The sequence below is a fragment of the Lingula anatina genome, chromosome 2 (genome assembly GCF_051362555.1).
Source record: "Lingula anatina isolate TDL-2025a chromosome 2, LinAna3.0, whole genome shotgun sequence".
NCBI classification, from domain to species: Eukaryota; Metazoa; Brachiopoda; class Lingulata; order Lingulida; family Lingulidae; genus Lingula; species Lingula anatina.
Window position 1 is genome coordinate 20748577 of NC_141768.1, and position 22868 is coordinate 20771444.

At 35.9% G+C, this 22868-nt stretch overlaps 4 protein-coding genes across 11 annotated transcripts in view; 2 read left to right on the plus strand and 2 right to left on the minus strand.

Annotated features, from left to right (window-relative positions):
- Positions 1 to 2353, plus strand: part of LOC106163483 (arf-GAP with dual PH domain-containing protein 1-like) — an 8559-nt gene extending 6206 nt beyond the window's left edge. For both annotated transcript variants that reach the window (XM_087004124.1, XM_013541084.3), the window contains exon 9: positions 779 to 2353. Coding sequence is in view for 1 of the 2 variants with exons in the window: in XM_013541084.3 (XP_013396538.1) it covers positions 779 to 849 (71 nt within the window). In the remaining variant the exon portion in view is untranslated. The remainder of the gene's footprint in view (positions 1 to 778) is intronic.
- LOC106156707 (N-acetyltransferase 9-like protein) lies at positions 1452 to 6535 on the minus strand. Of its 2 annotated transcripts, XM_087004128.1 has the most exons (7): positions 6400 to 6535; positions 5503 to 5612; positions 4988 to 5041; positions 4552 to 4632; positions 4176 to 4235; positions 2857 to 2951; positions 1452 to 2244 (listed from the first exon to the last, which is right to left on the minus strand). In XM_087004128.1, exons 1-7 carry the CDS (start codon positions 6474 to 6476, stop codon positions 2119 to 2121), a joined length of 603 nt encoding a protein of 200 aa, XP_086860254.1. In that variant the 5' UTR covers positions 6477 to 6535; the 3' UTR covers positions 1452 to 2118. The 2 variants fall into 2 exon arrangements, with proteins under 2 accessions (XP_086860254.1, XP_086860255.1); XM_087004129.1 differs by lacking the exon at positions 4176 to 4235.
- Positions 6536 to 6687: 152 nt separating this feature from the next.
- Positions 6688 to 13974, plus strand: LOC106156714 (putative sodium-coupled neutral amino acid transporter 12). 6 transcript variants are annotated; one of them, XM_087004121.1, is made up of 10 exons: positions 6688 to 7012; positions 7335 to 7456; positions 7911 to 7995; positions 9006 to 9147; positions 9487 to 9548; positions 9747 to 9777; positions 10183 to 10282; positions 11126 to 11237; positions 11394 to 11487; positions 11882 to 13974. In XM_087004121.1, the coding sequence occupies exons 1-10, from the start codon at positions 6968 to 6970 to the stop codon at positions 12649 to 12651; spliced, it is 1563 nt and encodes a 520-aa protein (XP_086860247.1). In that variant the 5' UTR covers positions 6688 to 6967; the 3' UTR covers positions 12652 to 13974. The 6 variants fall into 6 exon arrangements, with proteins under 6 accessions (XP_086860247.1, XP_013387562.2, XP_086860248.1 ...); XM_013532108.2 differs by lacking the exon at positions 9006 to 9147 and adding an exon at positions 8482 to 8572 and having other exon boundaries at positions 6689 to 7012; positions 9484 to 9548; XM_087004122.1 differs by lacking the exon at positions 9006 to 9147 and adding an exon at positions 8482 to 8572 and having other exon boundaries at positions 6689 to 7012.
- Positions 12965 to 20354, minus strand: LOC147763467 (uncharacterized). Its single transcript, XM_087003119.1, has 4 exons — positions 20295 to 20354; positions 18837 to 18990; positions 17291 to 18372; positions 12965 to 16835 (listed from the first exon to the last, which is right to left on the minus strand). Exons 1-4 carry the CDS (start codon positions 20352 to 20354, stop codon positions 16482 to 16484), a joined length of 1650 nt encoding a protein of 549 aa, XP_086859245.1. The 3' UTR covers positions 12965 to 16481.
- Positions 20355 to 22868: the final 2514 nt, after the last annotated feature.

Here is a 22868-nt window from a genome sequence, read left to right on the forward strand (position 1 = left end):
ACTAGTGCTCACCCCAAAACTGTAAGTGATTTCATGTTGTCTCTCTCTGTTCACACTTTTACTTTTACTCATATTACTGTATGTGACTAACTATATAACACTCTTTCAGTTGGATTTGGTTACGGGTTGTTTGCAAGTTCTTTTTCAGTGGGAGTTTGATTATATGAATGTTTTACCCATCGTTTTTAATCTGTGTGAAAGGTTGTTGTTTGTTGCAGAAGTTTAGATGTCAGATATTTTTGAGAAAAAATGTTAACAGTATCTTTTTGATGTACATTAGTTTTGAATGATAATTTGCTTTACAGTACTAGAATTATTGCTTTTTCATAACCAGTTGCTTATATCAGTTGATAAAATACAATCAGTTGGCATGCTTGAGTACCAAATAATAATTTTGTCAAACCACTGCAAATATATCCACAGCTTTTTCCCCCTTCCAGTACAGATTTATTTTTACTTTCCATCACCATTTATTCATTTTTTTCTAAAGTGATATTTTAGTTAAGTGCTGTTTGCCTTAGTATATTATTTTTAAATACTAGGTCTTGTAATTGTTTTAAAAAATCTATCTTGGAGTAAATTGATTAATTAATTCATATTATTGACATTTCATTGATATGTATGTTTTAAAAGAAATGTTAATTTTATTATGTCATACCATATTAATAAATAACCATTTGGTCCAACTTGTATCTGGCAATCAGCACAGGGATTTTTTTAGCTGTTGGTCAGTGTCCAGTGTGTTAGGTGTGACACCATGTTCCTTCATCTTTTTCAGCTGCAGCAGCAGTGGTAAGGAAAAGAGCAAACTCTGCTCTAGATGCTTTTAGTGCTTTAAAAATAAGGTAACAAAGAATAAGTCTAATAACCATTGGACATTAGGGTTTTATTCAAAAACTGGGTAAAAGGAGGACCACAGAAGATAGAAGACCCCATAAGACTTAGCAGTGATCATTATCAGTCTAGTTCCTTGGATACTTATTCCTTTGGAGGAAACTTCATTGTACAGATTTTAAATGTGAAGTATCCATCCAAACTATGGATTTAGACCGAAAGGTCCATCAAAAGGAGGTTATCACATATTCTCAGTTAAGTCCAAGTCGATTGGCTGACCAACTTTTAAGAAATAATTGTGTATTTGGTGACATTGTGAGAGCAAAATATTTTATATAACATTTATTTTATAAATTCAAATCATGCCAAATTGCAATCAATTATTTGGTGTAATAATGGATGTTATTAGTTTTAATACCGCCTGGTGTCATGATATGATAATATTTAATCAAGGATAATATGTATAATGGCATCATGAAATGCATATAAATTTGCTTTTAGTTAGGTCTGTTACTTATAGCTTAGTACATGCATGCTGCATCAGTCAATCATGGTGACGTTTCAGCTTAGCTGATAAAAATATTGGAGAAAAAAGTTGAAACTCAAAAACTCGAAGATAAGCCTTGCATAAAGAATCATACTAAGATATCTGTATAATGCATAAGAATAATACAGTGTAGTATGCTTGAGTCCTTTAAAATCAGTTAAGATACATGTTATAGTAACAACACCCCAGTCTGATTTTGTGAAACAAACACTTTTTGCCATTTGTCATTGAATGTGATTATAATGTTCCCAAATCGAGAAATTTCATCTGAAAAACAGCGTTTCACCAATACGTTTGTTTGCTCTCTGTCACAGTTTGCATTCCCATTGTGTATATATCATGTCTTTTATTCTCCTGCATATTCCTTACATACTAATTTTAGCAATAAATTAATGAATGAATAAATCTTCAGGCTCAGGTCTATCTGGTGAGTAACTAGCAGTATTAGTGAACCATTTGCAAATGAATCACTGTATTTTGTATTTGTGACATCAGAAGTCCCTTTGCTGGTACAGTTTCTAGACGTAAGCATAACATAACAGGTCTAGCCATCATTCCACAGCCTGCTTGTATGCTCACCAGGTGGCAGCAACAATGTTCTGGTTTATCCGCTCACTAGATGGCAGCATGTTATCAGCCCAATGCGTGAGCAGATGACAATCAGTTTGTTCCCCACTAAAATCAATTCCAATGGGCCTCTTCCTTTGGCAGATATTTTTATTTTATTTTATCATATGTTACCTGTGAGCATATTGCGCCAGTTGAACATGATCTGTCTGTTTTAAAAGCCACTCATACTTGTCACTGCCCTTTGTGAGAGGTAATGCCAGAGTGACTTCTTGGAAAACATCAGATCTTGAAACCTACAATATATAAATCAGTTTATTAGTTAACTTGAGAAAAGGGAGAATCCTACTTAATGACGGATACATTTTAAGGTGTCACATCTTTCAATAAATTATTTTCCATCAATGTGTAAAAGTATTTTTGCTATGTCAGTAGAAACCTAGAGAAAAGATTATATTTACAAATAGTAAAGAATGTACCATAAAGTAAATCAATTATTCTATATCAGCCTGAGGTTTGATATCTTGTTGAAACAAAATATAGTGACTTTAAAAGAGGACAAAGCCAAATATAATAAAAATATTTTATATTATAAGCATATTTTTGCAAACTATTTCTAGCATATTGCCAATAATTAACTAAGTGTTTATATAAATATGTTGTCAAAAATTTTGAAAATCTTATGTTAAGATTCATGTTGTTGTAAATAACTGTTTTTACCCGTAGCTTTATCATCAGGACTTCTATTTACTAACAAGCTATATACTTCAAGCATAGTTGTCATCTTAAGAAAAATAATTAGTAATAAAAATTAAAGATAATAAATCATCACTGACAACTGAAATCAGTTTTTTGTAAGTTATAACATCACTCAATATTAAAATATTAAATTCTGATAATAAAATTACCTCTCTGAATCCAATTTTCTCAAACATTGTGAGGCTTGGTTTATTTTCGTAGCCAATTTTAGCAGTGAATGTGCCAATTCCCAACTCTTGCATACCTAAATAATAACGTGTTTAGAAGTGTAAATTAAGATGGACGTTTTGACTAGACAACTTTGCTGTGTGTGTGAAATGGTGTAGTTATTGAGGCAGAAATCAAAATGTGTGGAATGATTTGGTAATTAATGAATAAATGAGGTGGGTACTGTGATAGAGGGGAAAAGCTGTGCTGGGGCCGGTTTCACAAAGCAGTAGTTAGTTAGCGATCGGTAGTTAGCCTCTCGCTAGTTATAGTGCCGTTTCACGAAGCAGTCGCTAGTTCTCTCGCTCGTTATTGTCTCGTTGTTGCCTTGGATATTTAACGACTGGTCAGACCAGTCGCTAACTCTAGAGTTTCATCGTACGCATGCGTAATGAGTGAAATAAAAAGGTTGCTTAGTTACCGTTGTCTGTCGTTTGTCTTTGTATCCAATATGGCGGCTACTTTTCTTGCTATCCGTACCGCCAGACGGCAACGTAGACTACGACGTTTTCATGAAAGGCAGAATCTATTAGAATATACACACGATGATGCAATTTATGAGAGGTTGCGCCTAGCTGTGACGAAAAGAGCGGCAAAAAGGTGGTGGAGATCCTTTACGACGACCTCAAAGCAGACGTTCTTATGCATTTCCAGCCACCACAAATTGGAGAGTTAGTGCTTTCGTGACACTTTTACGCAAGAGTTCCACTTCCGGCAGACGGTTTCGAGACTACGGTGAGTAACGAGAGAACTAACGACCGAACTTTACGACTGAACTTAGCGATGAGTTAACGACTGCTTCGTGAAACACCCTTCGAAAATCGCTAAGTTTGCTCGTTAGCGAGGTAGTTCAGTAGTTAGTTGTTCTAACTAACTACTGCTTTGTGAAACCGGCCCCTGAATGGTTAAATGTGCCAGTGTGTTGAAGAAGGTAAGGGATGAGTGTGACATATTCAGTGGGAGATCCAGGGGAAAGTCACAGCAGCAGCCCCCCCCCCCCCCCCCCCCAAAAAAAAAAAAAAAAAAATTGTATAATGAACAAAAGGAGACATTTTCCCACCCCTGTGTCCCATATATCAGCAAGTTAAAACTGTCCTCATCTACCTTTTTCCATCTGCCAAGTGACTTGATGCATAATTTTGCTACCCCCCCTCCCCCCTCGTGTACAAAGTAATGCATGTCAAATTATGTTGGGGAATGCTTTGATATTTACAGGTAGGTAACACATTGTTTCTTGAAATGCAAGTAAAAGATTATTTACCATATCTCATCATGATGAGGAGTGCTTCTTTGCCACATCCTTTCCCCCTGTAACTCTCTTCTGAAACGGCGAGTTATACATTACACTTTAATGAGATGAATGTGCCTCATGCTTTTAGTGCACATGCAGACAAGTTGTTGGGAGTGAAATTGTTTATGGGTTCAATTTTCATTGACTTTTATCAATCTTTTTTTTTATCAACAATTAAACTAAGATTTAATTATTTGGAGTCCATTGTTAGTCCTTTTGCTTGAATCAGATTAATTTTAAGACAACACAGAACATGCAAGCAGAAAATCCTTTAAAAAAACATTAAGTTAAGATCAATAAGATTTGGATCAGAAACAACTGCCTTGCTTAATAAAACATTTCTTGCCTGCAATCATGATTTCAATCTCTGCAGAACTACGATCATTTTCATCGTTGAAAAACAAATTGACATCACCAATCATGCATTCTGAAAATAGAGAACACCATGGCAATCTTAGTATCTGTGTAATGAATTAATAACATGATATTATCGGAGCATATACCTGTTACACTGAACATGTAATATAATACAAACTTTGGTCAAGAGTGGCCATGTCCAGTTTACACATTTCAGCTATACTAGTACATTGTTCAAGTCACAAGACCATAAAACAGTGTTTATTACAAATAATAATTATTATTATTACTGGACATAATAAATAATAAATCATTGTTAGACAAAATACAATTATCACAACAATGTCATTTAATAGTGCACTAAATAATAATTATAAAACAAGTATCCATTTAATTCAATTATAAAATATGTATTTATTTCTTACCTACATCATTGGTACCATCATAAGACTTGGCATCAAGCAGTATAAAAGTGCACTCTAGAACAAATAAAATCATTTTAAATCAAAGTACACTATTAAGCAAAAAGAAAAAAAAACAAAAACATGAAGTTAACCAACTCACATTTACATGCACAAATGTATGAGTTAACTTGAAATCTTTCTTTTCATAATTACTGAACTTCTACATTACTGACATTAAAATTATCAACCTCGTTTACGAGTATATTAACCATCAAATGTTTTATCCACGCTCTTCAGGGGCGGATCCAGAGATATTTTCTGACAGTCTTCCATATTATATTTGTTGGTCCATCCTCCATTTTTTGACCGTCTTCCGACAGAAAAAATTAGATACCTGTCAAAGTAAACTTGAAAATCTGACCGTCTTCCGGAAGACCCAGAAGACGGCCTAAATCCGCCCCTGCTCTTTCCATACATAAATATGTGCATTGTGTCAAACACTTGCACACAAAAACATGTTACTCATCAATTCTTACTGTCATCATCTTCAAACCACGACTGCTGCATTTGGTATTCCTGATCCAAATTCAGAGGTTCAGAGCCAGTTAATTTCTGCAATTCAGCTGACTGCATCCACCCATGATACCTAGAGAGAAAAAATAGAACATTTCTTATGATCTACATATACACAATTTCTTTGAACTGAAATAAGATCAAGGTGGAAAATCTTTCTATATTCCAAATAATCCCCCTCCAGCTTTTTATTTACTTTTTCTACATTTGTAATATTTACTATTAAGCAACAGTCTGAAAGAGATAACAATTTTATTGGTTGGTGCAGTAATAATGAGAACATCTCTTTTTTCCCTTATGTTTTACCTTCCAAAAACACACATTGCTGCAAAATCAAGGGCTTTTGCTGCAGGTTGAGACATAACATTAGAAAATTTGTCTCTCATTGTTACGTACACTATATGTATCACCTGGTTAATGTCGTTAATGAGCTCTACTGCATCCATTGGTCCTCCCATTGGTTGCACATATTTTTCACCTTATCATTTGTTTTCTGATCTGACATTACACTTACCGTACTGTACTAAGCAAATATATTTAAAATACCTGTATATAGCATGTACAGTAGCTGGAATGTAGCGTCCTATTATTTTTACTGCATGTACTCATAGTACAGCTAGTACAGAAAAGAATGACGGGCAATTAGAGGTCTGCGTAACTTTGGCTTACAATCACATCATAAGGGTTTCGTGTGGGGCAGAAAAATGGGAAGCCGAGCCGAGCGTGCATGTAACGTTATGTCAAATGGCTAACTGATTTCGATCTGCTTTATTGAAAACACGAGGTCAGTTATCACTACATAGACCACTTATATTTTATCACCCTTGTGAACATCAGATAATTCCGCTCTGTTTACATACTTTAAAACGTGTTCCTTTGTGTAAGGCACTAAAACCACACGGTTACCAGGAATACACGTGTCTTTGTTTTTCTTCATCCTCGAGCTGCATGTGGCCTTTATTTCACCTTGACCTCTTTCTCCAAAAATGCTTAGTGTAAACCTAAAAGTCAAACATGTTCATCATTTTATCAAAAGCAAAAATACACTCGAAGTCTAGTATTACTTAAAAATTTTGTTATTATTATTTTTATTAACTTAAATATTACTTATTTTCAATTCTTTAGCAGCAAAAGAAAAGAAAATGTTATTATTTTAGCATGGCTTAAGCGTGCCACGTTGGTCATGAGGACCTGACGAGCTGACACATGATGAACAGAAACGGGGAAGATTATCCATTTTAATTGTTAAATATACAGTATGTAAGAGTAAATTGCACACATACAGTAGTGAGGTGAGTTGGGAAAGTATCAGCCGATAGAAAGGTGCAACGTCCAGGCTACCTACCGGCACGTTAATACATCAGTGTGAGGGGAGGGACTTGACCCTTGACTTAGTTTCTTGAATCTAGGGACCACCGAAGTAAAATAATGGCTGGGGATGTCACAGATACCGGGACTTTGTATTCGCCCGCAGTAAGTTGTGATATTTTATCCTTTTGCAATTGTATTTATTAAACAACCGAATTTATATTATTATTATTATTATTATTCGAGAGGGCCTTTAAAGTTCTCCAATTACAGCTAGTCTGAGTCAGTTTGAAATATTAATTTTAAATGGTACAGTTGAACAGTTTGTGAAACATGTTGTCATGTATTTTGTATTTTATTTATTTCATTTTTCTGGAGGTGTTCAATTTATGTGTCACTATATAATGATCGACTGTTACCACTACATCAGTAATTTACACTGCAAACACATTGAAGTTATCATGAAGCTGGTGTCCATTTGTTCTAGGTGGGCTTGGTGTATGTGTTCAACTTGATAGTTGGAACAGGTGCTTTGACAATGCCGAAAGCATTCAGTGGTGCAGGGTGGCTGCTTAGTCTTATCATGGTGGTCTTTCTGGCATTTACAAGGTAAGATTGTAACAGACCTTATGCATTGACGAGTTAACATATAAACAGCAGATTTGGAGGGGGAGGGCACAGGGGACCATGTATCTCCTCCTCCCTTTTAAGTTGAGCTTTGAAATTAATCCCACTTCTCTCTCCCTCCACCTCCCTCCCCCCCCCCCCCAAAAAAAAAGATAATAATAATTGTGTCAATAATAATAATAACAAAATAATTAGAAAATCAAGCAAATTTCCCATTCCTGTGTCACAAAACAATATTTTCTATGTCTGCTAGTTTACAATTTCCTTCTTATTTGTAATAGATGAATGCTGAAACAATCTCATACGCATATACATGTATGTATGCATCTATACTGGTATTATATGCATATTTTATATACATTGTCTGCCTCTTGTATATATACTAACAAGAACATGATATGTAATTTACTGTACATACTTGCATTTAATTTTACAGTTATCTAACTGTGACATTTGTGATTGAGGCCATGGCAGCAGCTAATGCAAGAATTAGGTGGAAAAAGTTACAAAGCTTAAAGCGAGTATGTATTGCATACTTAATGTTCAGCTTGCTATTTTACCTAACATTTGTTTGACTTAAAATGTTGATTGTTAGACTTAAAGTGTTGATGTTTAGCATTTTGTTGTTACTTCATGTTCACCAACATCATGAATGAAATTAAGTACCCATGATGAATGCAACGAGAGTTACAACTTTGCTTGAATAATAACATGTTATTGCAAGTAACAGCTAATGAGTATGTTGTGAAGTTTTGAGAAATTTTTGATTTAGTTGTGCATAGCACTTGCATTAATAGGTAGAAGATCAGACTTTTAGACATATAATTTTAAGGGTAAGAATGCATTTCATTAGCATGAAAAACCAAGCCCTTAAATGTTAATGAAACTGTTTTGCTGCATTTACATGTCATAAGCATTTTAAGAGCCCAGATAACTAATTATTACTTAACCAATTCTGGCAGCAAACACATAAAAGAGAATCACCACAGATGGTATGAATGTTTCAGAGTGGAAAAATAAAGGAAGAAACAATATATCAGGAAATAGATAATCCATCTGATGAAAGTGAAAGAAAACCTTTGTTGTCATTAATCAATGGTAGGTAGGCTTGAGAATGATTGTTTGTTGGCATAGGGTCCCCTTTACTATTTATTTATTTATTTGTTTATTTATTTATTTATTTTCGTCAAATGAAAGTGGGTCAAGAAACATGCAACTTTCATCATTTTCATGATATTGATTTCATTTCATGATCAGGATGCGCTTTGCAAAAAAATAAAATAAAATAAAAAAATAAAAAAAAAGAGAAAAAGTTTCCAAATTTTTTTTTTTTTTTGAATGGCATAGCACCACTCACATGCCAAAGACTGCTAAACTGAATCTACAGCATATGCGTATTGATCATATCACACTTCTTAACCCACTTTGACTTGATGCACCTTCATAGACGAGATTGTCTCTTATTGTGTGCTTGTGGTGTCTAAAATGTCTTTTTTTAGAGTACAAATGTTTCTTTACTAACTTTGTGTAGAAAGTAGTGGTGAACCCATCTCATGCACTGACTGACAGTGGCCAACTCTTCGATGATGATGATGATGATGATGGTTGTGAGGATAATGATGAGGTGGCAGATGAGGAAGAGTCGAAGCCACTGCTCAGTCCTCATGTTGATGGTAGGTCACTGAATGCAATATTGCATTAGGTGTGATTTTGGGGTGGTTTCAATTTTGTCAGTTGCTTTTGATGTTGATTAATATTAACACTTAAAAAAAACCATAGTATACCATAGTATAGATGATATAAGATATTTAAAGTGAAATATATTTATGTACTTTGATATTTTGTTTAAAATATTTATCTTGAGAGTTTTATTATAATGATTCATTGACATACAGTATAGTCAATTAGTGCTATAACTAATAGATTTAACTTAGGCATAAGCAAGCTTTTGACCACAAAGTCTGTTTTCACTTTCACATCCTCAACTGATTATTTCTTTATTCTCCCAGAAGGTGGTGCCAAGCCCAATCAAACTAAAGCAGACTTTTATGACATTACAGAGAGAGTGGAGATGGTCAGTATTTATTGTTATGACAGCATTGTATATATTTTGTCACATTACTAAAATATGTAAAATGTCTGTCAAACTCAAGTATATGTTCTGGATTGTAAACAGTATTCAGTGCATGCTAAAAGCATTATTGTTATCCCTGAAAGTGAAGGCTTTCTTTTTTGGTCATGTTATATTTACAGTTTGCTCATTTTTTTTCAGGGGAAGATGGCATCAATGTTTTTCCATAGAAGTAAGAACATTTTCGGTCAATGCGATATCACATTTTCACTTGTGCAAGCATTAGTACAATTCAGGTTTTTTTTGATCACCAGTGATCATCAATTTAAAAAGGAATGTTTACTTTTCAGTTTTTTAAGTATAAGTGATCTTTGGCTTGATCTCACACCCAAAAGCACACACACAAACATAATATACATTTAATTGTTTATTTGAATGGTACAAATTTTAAGTTATGAGTAGCATTGCGACTTGTTATATTCTGACAAGATAAAGTTTAATGATCCAGTATTCTTCTTGAGAATTGGATAATGGGACCATTCAACCTTTTATTTTACCCTGTGTTTGGGGATGTTATGTAATTTATTTTTCATAATTATCCAGGGTTTACTAGTAAAATGCTTTTTTTTTTTGGTAGTTGGGGTGCTGGCTTTCTATGTGATTATAGCCATTTATCTGTATGGGGACTTGGCCATCTATGCTGCTGCAGTGCCAAAATCCATGAGAGATGTAGCCTGGTAGGTGTGGGTGTGTGTGTAGATTGCAATTACTGTAAATATTTTATCAGCTGTCTTAGATGCTCTTCTGTGGCTTAGATGCTGTTCTCTGGCTTAGATTAAGTAAAAGAAAATATTTCCATTACTATATTTTTCTCCACTTCATCTTTGACTTGGTGAAATAAAAGGTGTTGGGGTAATACAAATAACAAATGCTACAGGGACATATACCCCAGAGTAGAATTGATGTAAACCAGAGATTAGAATGGAAATGGCATGACTTGAAAGGTCTTCAGGGATTTTTTACCTGTTTTGTACAATGCATTCTGACTTATTTGTGTGTTGAATGTATTGCCACATGTATAATGACATGAAACACATTATATAATCTGCACAGTCACATCAAGGACGTGCAGGTAACCCTCATTGTCACATCAAACACAAGTGGAATGCAGCATATGATCACAGCAAACTGGTTTATAGAATGATTGAAGTTTTTATAGGGTTTACCTTGGTGATTTCGGATATATTTATATAAAGAGGAAATAACATGCACTACATGTATGTCTTTAATTTGTCCCAACATTAGTTACTATTAACAGACATTAGTTACTATTAACAGACAGATGGTTGCTGTATGTTTTGTTAAAAGATGTATTCAAATTTCTGCACCAGTTGTCAGGATAAGAAGAGCCTTGGTTATGTACATGTAGTATCTGTTTTTAGTAGACAATATAAAAGTGTTGTTTGGATATTTGGTTTGTTTGTTGAATCCTGAATATGTTTTAGATGTAGACTGATTTCTCAGTTTCTCATGCAGTTTTTCACTGTCACAGTAAATAATTGCTATCACTTTTCCATCAGTGTTTACAGACCAGCCAATTTGTCATGTAATGCCACTGTGCCTGATGATGAACTCTGCTGGGGAGGAAACACATGGAAAATATCCCGGATGAATGCATATAGAGTTTTCGTGGTAAGTGATGTCTTGTCCAAGAAAATTTGTTTATTCTTTGTCAATCTTCTCATTACAGCATGTTTCTGAAAGATTTGGAGACTTTTTTTAATAGATAGTGCTACAAACATGTAAGAAGTGGGTAATTTCATTTATTATTATTTTTTTAATTTTCAGGCAGCTTTTGCTGTTTTACTTGGACCATTTACATTCTTCAATGTTCAAAAGACTATGCTGCTTCAGATTGTGACCACTGGGTTTAGGTGGTTAGGTAAGGCAGATTGGGATTAAGCAGGGTTGTAATGATTGGTTTGGTTTGACTTGGGTCATTGTTTAGGTGTGGGTGGGTGGGTGGGTGGGGGTTAATTCTGTTGGAAGTGTGGCATTGACAATGATTAACTTTGCAGGGTTTTGACATCCTGTATATAATGTTTTATGTGCATTTTGAGGGACAAGGTTTTTTTTTTTTAATGTCTGTTATTCTTGACACAAAATTTGTAAAACAGCATACTGTTACGTAAAAGTATTGATATTGGCTTTGTTAATATTTTTTTAGAATTTATGTTTTGTTAAATTCTGTAACAGTGATTAAAGTTATAATTTGTGTAAGAAACTCTTAAGCCTAAGTACTGGTTATAAAGCAGTGTTTATCTTTCTGTTTTCAGCCTTTGGTATGATGATAGTGTTGGCTATTATCCGATTGGCTGAGGGGAAAGGTGAAGGTCACCCTGTGGTAGCAGATTTCAGTGGACTTCCAAACTTATTTGGTGTCTGTGTCTACTCTTTTATGTGCCATCATTCTCTACCATCACTTGTGGCACCAATCCGAGACAAGTCTAGATTGACACTGCTATTTGCCTCCGACTACTCACTAATCCTATGTTTTTATGCATTGTTGTCGTTTACAGGGATATATTGCTTCTCAGGAAATCACTTTGAGGATTTGTACACTCTGAATTTTCAAGCAAGCTGTGACCCTAAAGACAGTGTGACTAATGTTGTATTCATACAGTATTTCTTAGCACTTTTTCCGGTGTTTACCCTCAGCACAAGTTTTCCTATTATAGCTATAACATTAAGGAACAATTTGAAAACATTGTGCCACAGACCACGAAGGCCATATCCTTGGGCAGTGGACAAACTTGTCTTTCCTCTTGTGACTATACTGCCCCCTATAGTTGTAGCACTGGTCACAGATAACGTTGGGTTCCTTGTCAGTATAACTGGGTCATATGCTGGAGCAGGCATCCAGTATGTGATTCCAGTGTGTTTAGCATACTACTCTAGAAAGCAAATGTCTACTACTCTCGGACCACACATAGCTAATAAACACAAATCGCCTTTCAAGCATCCCATTTGGTTCATCTTAGTTCTGCTGTGGGCTGGACTTTGCATTGCCTTTGTCACTGTCAATCATGTTATTACAAGGCAGTGAAAGACACTTGATCAGTTATCTGTGGGACCATTCCCAGACCCTGTCGTACTAATTGTGGATCGATCTATCTCCGAGGGGATTCTAGCTAAATTGCAATCAACTTAAGCAGCTTAGATGTCTGTCATGCCTCCTGAAGCTACTAGGGGGTAATTAATTATTGTTTAGCAGCTTTAGTAGGTGTACCAGACATCTAAGCATCTTAAGCTGAAAGCAATATAGCAAGAAACTCCTTGGAGGTGGATCAATCCTATTAGATTGATCTAGGTATGGGAACCGGTCTCTGACTACCAGGCCCAGGAGTTTATTTATTAATTTATTATTATTATTAATTTGTTATTTATCGATTTATGTTCTATTTTATAGTGGTGTGGGGGAGTAGCGCACATGCTTTTAACTCATCTCCCCCGCACTTTGCTCAGACTTATCTAATGTTAAAAAGTATTTAATGTTAAAAAGTTAAAGAACATCCACTGAGGCACAACCCCCTTCCCTCAAAAATAATAAAAATCAATGAATGATCTGAGTCTTTGTAACACATCCACAATTCTTCAAGTTCATTCCAATTTATTCTTTTGTTGATTATATACAACAAAATTATTTTATTCTATCTTTAATACAGTAAATTGTAAACATATGCCTTCAAAAATATCAGTGAATGATCTGAGTCTTCGTAACATATCCACAATTCTTTAAGTTTATTTCTTTTTTTCCTGTGTTTATATAGAAGGAAATTATTGTTATTTTATGTTTTATAAATTGTAAACATTTACCCAACTTTTTATTCATTAGCTGTGGTGTGATCAAATATTTCTATCTAAGTTGCATTCTTGCATTTTAAAAACAGTAGGCTTTGGCGCCATGGCAACATGACTCATTAAATGATATGATGGATTTAAGACAGTGCCAATTTAACACTTGTCAGCTACCCCAATGTTTGAATTGGGGGGCAGTTTTACAAAACTTACTGATTTTTTGCACTATGGAGTCCCATTCAAGAATGCCTGATACTCTTTATTCCTCAAAGTAATCAAAACTTGGTGCATGCACATTTGAACAATAACAGGGTGTTTACTAATCTGTCATGATGATTGCTATTGATCATGAGGCAGTGTAATGTGTAATCTTGTAGGCTAGTGACTAATGTGATTTAGATTTCTATAGGAATTAACCATTATATGAAGTATTGCAATACTCTTTGTTGTTGTTGTTATGTCCTATAAAGGTGCATATATTTACCAATTAATTCCCACCTGAATAAGTGTATTCATATTTGAAATTATGATGTTGAAAAGAATTCAATAAACTAATGTATTAAAATATTAAGCCACTGTTTTATTTCATATATTTATCGTTGCACAGTAGGTGGTAAAAGATTATCAGTATATACAAGTTACACATGTTAAAAACTAACTACTATAAGCAATAAAAACTTAACACTTCATAACTGTACGCTGCTGTCCAATAACGGTAAGAGAAGTTCCGAAGTCCACATTCAACAAAAGGGCTAGGATAAAACCCTGTTTCAAATTAAGACTCTGAAAACTGTACTACAATAAACGAATGCCTTATCATTGCAGATTTGGGGGTCTCATATAATTGCAGATTTGATCATCAGTAAAATACAGTGTATTGTCAAGGACTGAAAACGTAGTGATACCTCCGAATTCCAACAAAACCTTAAAGTTTGTCAGTCACCTACATGTACACCCAATGGCATTGCGAATATAATGTAATTCGAACAAATTTTCACAGGTGTGGCACAACCTATATTGTTATAGTTTTATTGTAAATTTGCCCCTGTTATTGGAAAACTAGTATTTCATAATTGTTGATGCCACATTTTTGGCACTGTGGCGTAATATGAATCGAGTGCATGGATTCACAAAACGTAAAAGTGCAAATGCCAGTTTCTAAAGGATCTTGCATAGATGTTGCTGAAAATAGAACTATTTAAATATTTAACATAAAACCTGTTGTATTGTGCATAAGATAATTTTTCAAAAACCCATAAAAACAACTATTTTAAAAGTGACTAATTAATACACAAACGTCAGTCGTGAAGAGATTTCAGATGATTTTTTTCTGATAGATCAAACGCTAATGAGGCTGACCACTTCTTGACCATGATGACCTGTGTGTCACCCCTTAATGACCCGTGTTCGAGTTCAGGTGACCTATGACAAGAGATCTGGTGAGCCTGAGTTGACTTTCCAGAAATGAAAGATTTGTTTGCACTCAGAATATTTGGTTTTCTACTTGAAATAAAAGACATTAAAAAAACAAGCCAAAATGAGAAAAAAAAATCAAGCACAATTTTCTTTCAATATTAGTGCGTTTGTGCGCGTACGCTGGCGTCTGTTTACCCTTACTCCATAGATTTTAATTTCTAATGCGAACGCCTTCTTCATTATTTTATTGTTTACTTTCTTCAGTTAGGTTGCAAAACTTCTCTTTTCTTCACAACCTGACATAAGATGCGGTGTTCACGAGAAGCTGTGAAATCTAAACCATAAATAAAACATTTGTGCTGGCGTTTTAAAAGAATAAAATCGTCTCTCCTTCTTCCTTTGAAATAGGCAAATGTAAATGTAACTAGTTTTACCCGTAAACTTTTGATGAACATAACACCTGATATGTATTTCTGGCATGGGTTTGATCTAATCTAAAAAGTCTTTTTTACGAGCAGAGGCACACTGTCGGCTCAAAGAGTTTGCTAAGGGGGTGGGCGGGCAGGATTTTTCACGAGTAAAGCTAAGTGAATATAAAATAACGGACAATTTCTACTGTGACGTGCAGCACAAGGATGAAAGTGCTTGGTTTTGTCTCATTTAGCTCTCTTGACTGAATAAAACGTTGTTATACTCATATACTCAGCCTTAGTCTGCATTCACTATCGTTATAATGTAATCTTTTTAGTAACATTTGGAAAATATTTATTGCACATGTTTGGTTTTTAAACCCCGAGATATAAAGTCTTCAAAAATTAGTTTGTGGCTAGTTTCACTGAGAAATAACAGTGATTCCCCTGAATACCTCAGAGTAAAGGTAATCTATCTGTTTGCTGACAGCTGGACGTAGCCTTTATACAGCTTAAATCCCGAGTAAGTTATCATTTACCTCGCTGAAAAATCTGCATCCCCAAGAAAGTTACTGGTATCATTTCCAAAATTCTTGTCGCTCCACCATTACAGAAAAAGAGCTTGCCTATAGATTTTTTTTACATTTTCCTCGTTAAGAAGGTAAATTAACGCCGCACTCCGGGCAAACGCTTCCGGGGGCGTAAGAGGAAATTAAACCTCACTCCAAGTGCACTGCCTTCTGTCAGAAAGCGTGAGGATGGAAAAAAGGTTAATCAACTGTGTGGTATTGAAAAAATTGCAAAAAAAATTGAATGGTTAAAAGGAATTCAAATATGGCTCCGAAATTCCTTTCGAAAATCTAAAGGGAATTGAACTAAAAGAAAAAAGTTTACAAATTACCTTATGTCCATGACCATACTTTTTACCTATTTGCAGGTTAGATGGCGATATTTTCTGTTTATACGCTCGACCAAGATAATTCGACCATATGAGCTTAGGTAATTCTTTTAACCAAATATCGATGCATAGTGCACCCATCATTCGTTACAGTTTTATATACACTGAAGATTTTATTACTACATTACATAGTTTTTTTATTATCATTGAAAATCAATTTCATGTTCCCTAACTTTTTCGGTCGAGTGTATATAATATAGAGATTTTGAAGGAATCCCAGAGGCTGATTAAGTAAGGAAGTAAACACCTATCGACAGCAATGGTCAAACTTAAGTCGGATAAAACTGCTTACCATTAGCCCATAATTTCAGCCCCTGGCTCATATTGCAGATGGTTAGAAAGCTGCTGAGAATATTTTAAAAACACGAACGCTGCATAAAACATGTTGACCTGGCAGCCAATCGAATCAATCATCGGTGGCAGACGATCAATCTGTATGCTGACGTCAGCTACGATTTTTTCAATCGCCTGGGGCCATCCGTCTGCGTCCGTGGCGTTCATTCCATGGATACGTACGCGACGAACTCTGTAGCTGTCAGCGGGTAAATGCACAAGTTCCACTTGACCGTAGTCGTGTTCGTGGTCGTGGTAAAATATTTCAATTCTTTCTGGCAGAGGTAGTCCGTTAACTTCACAGGTAAAGTTGATCTGTAACAGTGGAAAAAATTAATTTTAGCAATATAAGACGATGACGCAATGTATCATATTTGTCCAAGGATAATTGGTCTCAAAGTTATTTTAAGAGATATGTTACTTCAACAGCATGGCCAGTGGAAACATTTCCCGATCTGTGTTAATAATTTCAGACCCATGAACCATATTACTACAGAAAACACCAACCAATGAACCTTTTGGTTATCGAGACGCACTCAATGCGGTTTGTTTGGCAGCTATCATCGAATACAAATTGCACAATATTTGACTACAAATTGTATACTGTTCCTCACCAACTTGTTCAGTTTTTTCCATATTTACAACCTCTCTGCTCTTACTTATAGACACGTGCTGAATATCCCACACACGTGTTCATACACACGTGCACACGTATGCAGCCAAAAGATAGGATAAGTTGTGGATAACGAGTAAATGGAAAATTATCACACCTTAATATCTGTGCTATTTTCGTCAATTGGAATCATCTGAGGGTAGGCCTGCACTAGATATGGAGGGTTCGACTGCGCCACCAACTCAAAATCGTCCGTTGCCTCTGTCAAGCCATTTTTCGCCCAACACGAATATTTGCCCAATGGCTTTGGCGAATGGAACCTAATGCTGTATGCAGTCTTAGCCATGTAGTTCGGCGGGGAAAGCAATAACTGTGCAGACGTCACATAAAAAGAATCTGTCACCTCTTTTCCGTCCTTACGGAGCCCCACACGCACCCAGGGGTTCCCTAAACCCAGGCAAATTACCGTGAGAACATTCCCCTTTGCCACCAAAATTGTTCGATTCTGCGGTACCCCCAGAACGTTAGATATCCCATCCGCTTGAGCTACTACGAAAGTATTCGTGAAGGGGGATGGTGTCCCTTCTTGATGGACAACAGTGGCTGAGTCCATCCAATAGTCTTCATGATGGTCCCTGTCATCCATGTCTTTGGCTTCTTGGAATCGTTTGATTTGACACGTGTACAGCCCAGCGTCACGTGAGCTCGCGTTCGCCAGGACAACTTGTAAATGGTGCCGCACCACGTTCCCCGGCAGGGCTTTGGTTTTTAGGATGCTTCGGGCGTTACTGACGATATCCGCGTCACTCCAGTATTTAGCTCGAGAGAGGGGTTCAAATTGCAAACTCGTGCTGCTTGAATTAGCCAGAAGGAAAACTTCAGTGAAAGCGGAGGAAAACGTTTTCTGGACAACTCTATACATGGAGACGTCCAAAGGAAGACCATCCTCTGAATCTACCACGCATGAGAAAATGATATCCTGCCCATTGCGATACACAAGCTTTCTAGGCGGGAGTTGCTGTGCTCTGACCTGAGGGTAGATCTTTGTGAGACACAACACGCTTTGTTCTATAGAGAAATGAAGTTCGTAGTGAAGTCTGTTTTGTCGAGCAGTAAACCTGGCCATGCAGTCAAGAATGTGATCGCCGTTTCCATAGTGCCACGTTATGTTGTTTATCTGTAGAGTGGTAGCTCCGTATTGCCCTGAGTAGGTAGTGAGCGACTTTTTAGCGGGGATAGCTGAAACAACAAGGGCATGCTCTGATGTGATAATATATTAGATGTGTTTGGAGATGTGATATTGTAACAAATATGAACGTGTGGCAATGTGCACGTTACTGGAATGCTATCTGTGAATTAGTGCCAGAAGCGTAATTTAAAGACATGGTGTACAGGTCCATTAGATTGTTATGGTGCACAATTTTGTGTTAAATATGACTATATGGCATTGTGAAATGTGGATGTGAATGCATCAGATATGAATACGCGTCATTGTGTTAGATGTGAATGTGTTAGATGCGAATGCATGGCATTGTGTTAGATGGGATTGTTAATGTGTTAAATGTGAACGTGGGTGCTAGATAGGTTCAGATGTAAGTTTTTTTTCAGTTGTGTATTTGTATTATCTACACATTCACATTTCAGGCGTGATATTATTCAATGTGTGAATGTCTTATGTGCCGCAGTAGGAAGATTGTGCTCACCTGACACTAACGGGGGCTCGGGTCCTAATTGGTTTGGTTCTGTACAAAACCAATGAATTGCTATGTCGCTTTCAGCCTCGTATTCCAGGGTAAGCGACCCCAACGCGTGCGACCTTAGGTTGGTAAGATGAAGTCGCAGGGGGCGAAATGGAATCTAAAAGAGAAGAACTTCATATAGGCATTTTGGCTTGCGTTTTACAGGGTTATTTTGTCCCTCCAGGAAGGAGCGCAGTCAGGTAATGTTAAAAAGACGGTGTGCAGATTTTTGGTACTAACAGTTCATAACTCACCACCTAAAAGATAGTTAGTATTCATGCTTTTATTTTTCATTCTTTTAGTAATTTTCACTTCATTTCATTTAATTTTTTACAAGACCAGCATTAGTCTCCACCGACTTTCTCGCCTGGCATGCGCATAAGTCCTGCTGCATGAGTGAGGCAATAGAAATTGTAAAAAAAAAAAAGTTTACAAATTTACACGACTGGCAATGTCCTGGTTACGTTGTTTTACTGTTTTATGTTAAATGGTTGTGGTTTAAAGATAATGGTGTAGGACATTTTGATTGATATGAAGAAGGAAAACGAGACAGGAACCCCGTATATTTAACCTTTAAAGAAACACAATGAAAATAAATTCCCCTTCGTTTTTTTTTTCAACAAGTTTAAATCGACTACCAAAAAGCACAAGATAGATTTATAGACAGAGACAGGAAATTAGAGAGATATACATGTATATAGATGGATGGATGGATGGATGGATGGATGGATTGACGGACAGACAGATAGGACTACAGAGTATCTAAATTTATGTAAAAAATATCAGGTCACCACACAGTAGCCAACGCCTCAGGTTACGATTAATACACTTTGTGTAAATGGACATAGTTTATCTTTTTAAAATAGGTGACTTGGGCAATCCAATTATAGGTGACAAATTAGAATTGTCTGTATTCAAATTTGAAAAATAATGACGTGTTTAAATATGGTACTGTAACAACCATCTCTAGCGAAGAAGATATTTGAATCATATTATATATGCAAGCATTTTAGTTAACTTTAAGTCACAAAATAGCTTTGAAACAGTGCTAATAAACCAAACTGAATTTTTTTGTCAGGAAATGTTTTATCGGGCCTTAAGCGGGACCCCAGTCATTTTTTACGATTCAACGCTTCATAAAGACGCCGTAAGGACTTGTTCATCGTAATTATTAACTTTTTTCGTGTGTTATTCTAACGATTACGTATGTGTATAAAGACTTTTTGTCTTTTTGTGAAGTCTTTGGAATGAATTATGGACGATCCGATGGGGGAGAAATTGCTTACGTGATACATTAAGAATTTTAACGAGAAAACAGATTATATATGAGCAGAAGTGAAGACGTGCTTCGATATACGAGACTACTGTGAAAATATCAAAGTTGTTGAAAAAAGAACGTGTGCCAGAAAACAATCCACTTACCCCTGCTCTCAATCCAGACCACAACAGCATACAATACACCAGCCGGCAGATCAGCGACATTTTCAGCCATACAACATAGAACACTCCGCACCGGTGAAATTAGAGCGGCTAAAAAAGCTGTTCGAAATAGCATGTGGTTTAAATCGAATCAGCTTAATGAAACCAGTTTAATTTGACCTCTAGTTTACTCCTCTCGCTGAATAAATACGCTGGTTTCCGTAAGACGCAGCGTTTTGTTAATTCAAGTATTTTTCCAGTATTTTTAAAGATATTTCGTTTCACTCGCCAAGTGAATGCTTAAACGTAGATGAAGTGGTCCAAGTGAACCAAACTTTTGTTTTCAGGCTCGGATAACGCCTTCGACGGAGAGAAAAAATGTGTTCACGCTTAAACAGACCACTGACACGAAATGTCTTCTTTAATAGCTTTCATACCAACGCGAACGGTAAATGGCAGCGCGGCACCACTCTTGCAAATCATTCCCAGTCCCCATATATAAGAATAACGTATCTTATATGTGCTTCCTATAAAGCTCTCACTTAAATTAAAGAAACAGAATATATTTGTTTACTCACCTGTGATATAATCTATGTCGAATGAGTTTACATGCGCAAACCCGGCGTAACGCTGGGAAAGTTTTGACCTATATGTTGCTGCTACACGTGTTCGAATATAATCTTATAACGGATCAATTGTTGCTGCTCAACGAAGTTAAATTCAGAAATCATATTGCCTATGTCCCGCGTTGTTGCTCCTGCATACGGTAATGCTACCAGTAATTTAATTTCTATGTTAGCAAATCGAATCTTATTATCTATTTCTGTATGCTTCAGGTAAAACTGCCAGGGAACCTGGAGAGCAAGGTTTTAGTTTCACTTGCTTTACCCCTAAAAAACTCCACTCTTTCCTCAGTCTTGTATTCAAGTTTTCTGAAGTTAGATCGGTGAGCAATCAGAAACTGCAGAATAATTATATCCTACCTGGTACTGTTTATGTTAGCGGGTTCAAGGTAAGAACTGACAAGTAGGTCCAAGGGTACTATATCATCACTTTTTTTTAATCATCTTGAGTCGCAAACAAAATCACTAATAACACTTCTACAGTAAAAAGAAAGCAACAAGCAAAACAAAATTAAATTCACAAAGAATCAGCGGACTCGATTTCATGTTTTACGAAAGGCAAAAGGGGCGACTAATCAGTGAGGAATACGCCAAGGGGTGGATATTAATTGCGATTGTGACTTTTATCCCTTTTAATCCTTTAACAGTTTTCATAATTTCAAAATTCAAATGCGTTTTCCAAATTTTATTTCCAATTTAGGATCCTCCAACCAAAATCCATTACGATCCCTCCCAGTTGCGAACCTCCATTATTGATCTCGAGTTTCGAAGTTTAATAGACATTTTTACAATTGCTGAAGTTTAAATGTTTTAAACTTGGCTTATGTACTACATATCATTGTTATCAGTTACAAAACTTGTTTATATTGATTTTTAAAAATTCACCTTTTGCAAATCTTGTGTCGAAACTGGCAAGTGAAAATACAAATGCGACGCTGCATTGTCGTGCGGATTGTATTTAATTGCACCGCTACCGCAATCAATTGGAAGCCCAACGGCAAACAAAGTATGTCGACATAAGTTTCTTTCGTAATTGTGAACAGATGTTAAGACAGCCCATCTTCTCTAAGGAGACTAAGGGTTTTCTCCGTATTTGGCATGACGCTTCCAACCTTCCTCAGATGTGATCAAAGACCTTTGAAGGAGTGTCAAACCGTTATGACTCATTAGCAAAACCATGTTTACTCTCTTCAGATAGGATCTATTTTTTATGAAACTAACATGGCGTGCTAGGATAACATGTTTTTAAATATATATGAATATCAAAGTTAAATTAAACCTGACAAAGCGACAACCCTTATTGCAGGTTGCAAAGCCAGGGAAGATTGTGATGTATGGAAATGATAAATAATACATGTGATTTATTCTTTTGAAACGGTGGGAATTATTAAATTGATATGAGACTTAAGTGAGATTTGCCGAAAATGCTTACCCCCCCTCCCCACACAAACACACAAAAAGAATAATACATCAGCCATTACCATCCAAAGTGAGAGATAAAAAAGAAATACGAGTAGATATGTTTGTTTCCAAAATCACCTAATCTCCAACCACGCAAATTCAAATGTCTCATACGTTGTCCAAATTTTTGCTCTTTGTATTTTTTAAAATGCTTTGTGTGTATGCCTCAAAGGCATGATACGCCAAATTTAAGTTATGAATATAACGTATAATTTGGAAGTGAAAATACGTATGCGGGTGTAATCGTCTGTTATAAGTGAGAGAAGGACGACGACTGTCTGGAGCTTTCGAAAGTTTATTCACCTACTCCCTTTTTCATGCTATTTCACAAGTATTTATATTTATATATTTATAATTCTCCGCACTGATCACACATTTACTTGTTTTTTCCATAGCCTATGCGTGATTACAAGGAATCCACCATCCTCATGTTGCAAGCCACCATTCAACATATCCTTATAAGATTATTTGTAAGAGACTTGTTTTGAATTAA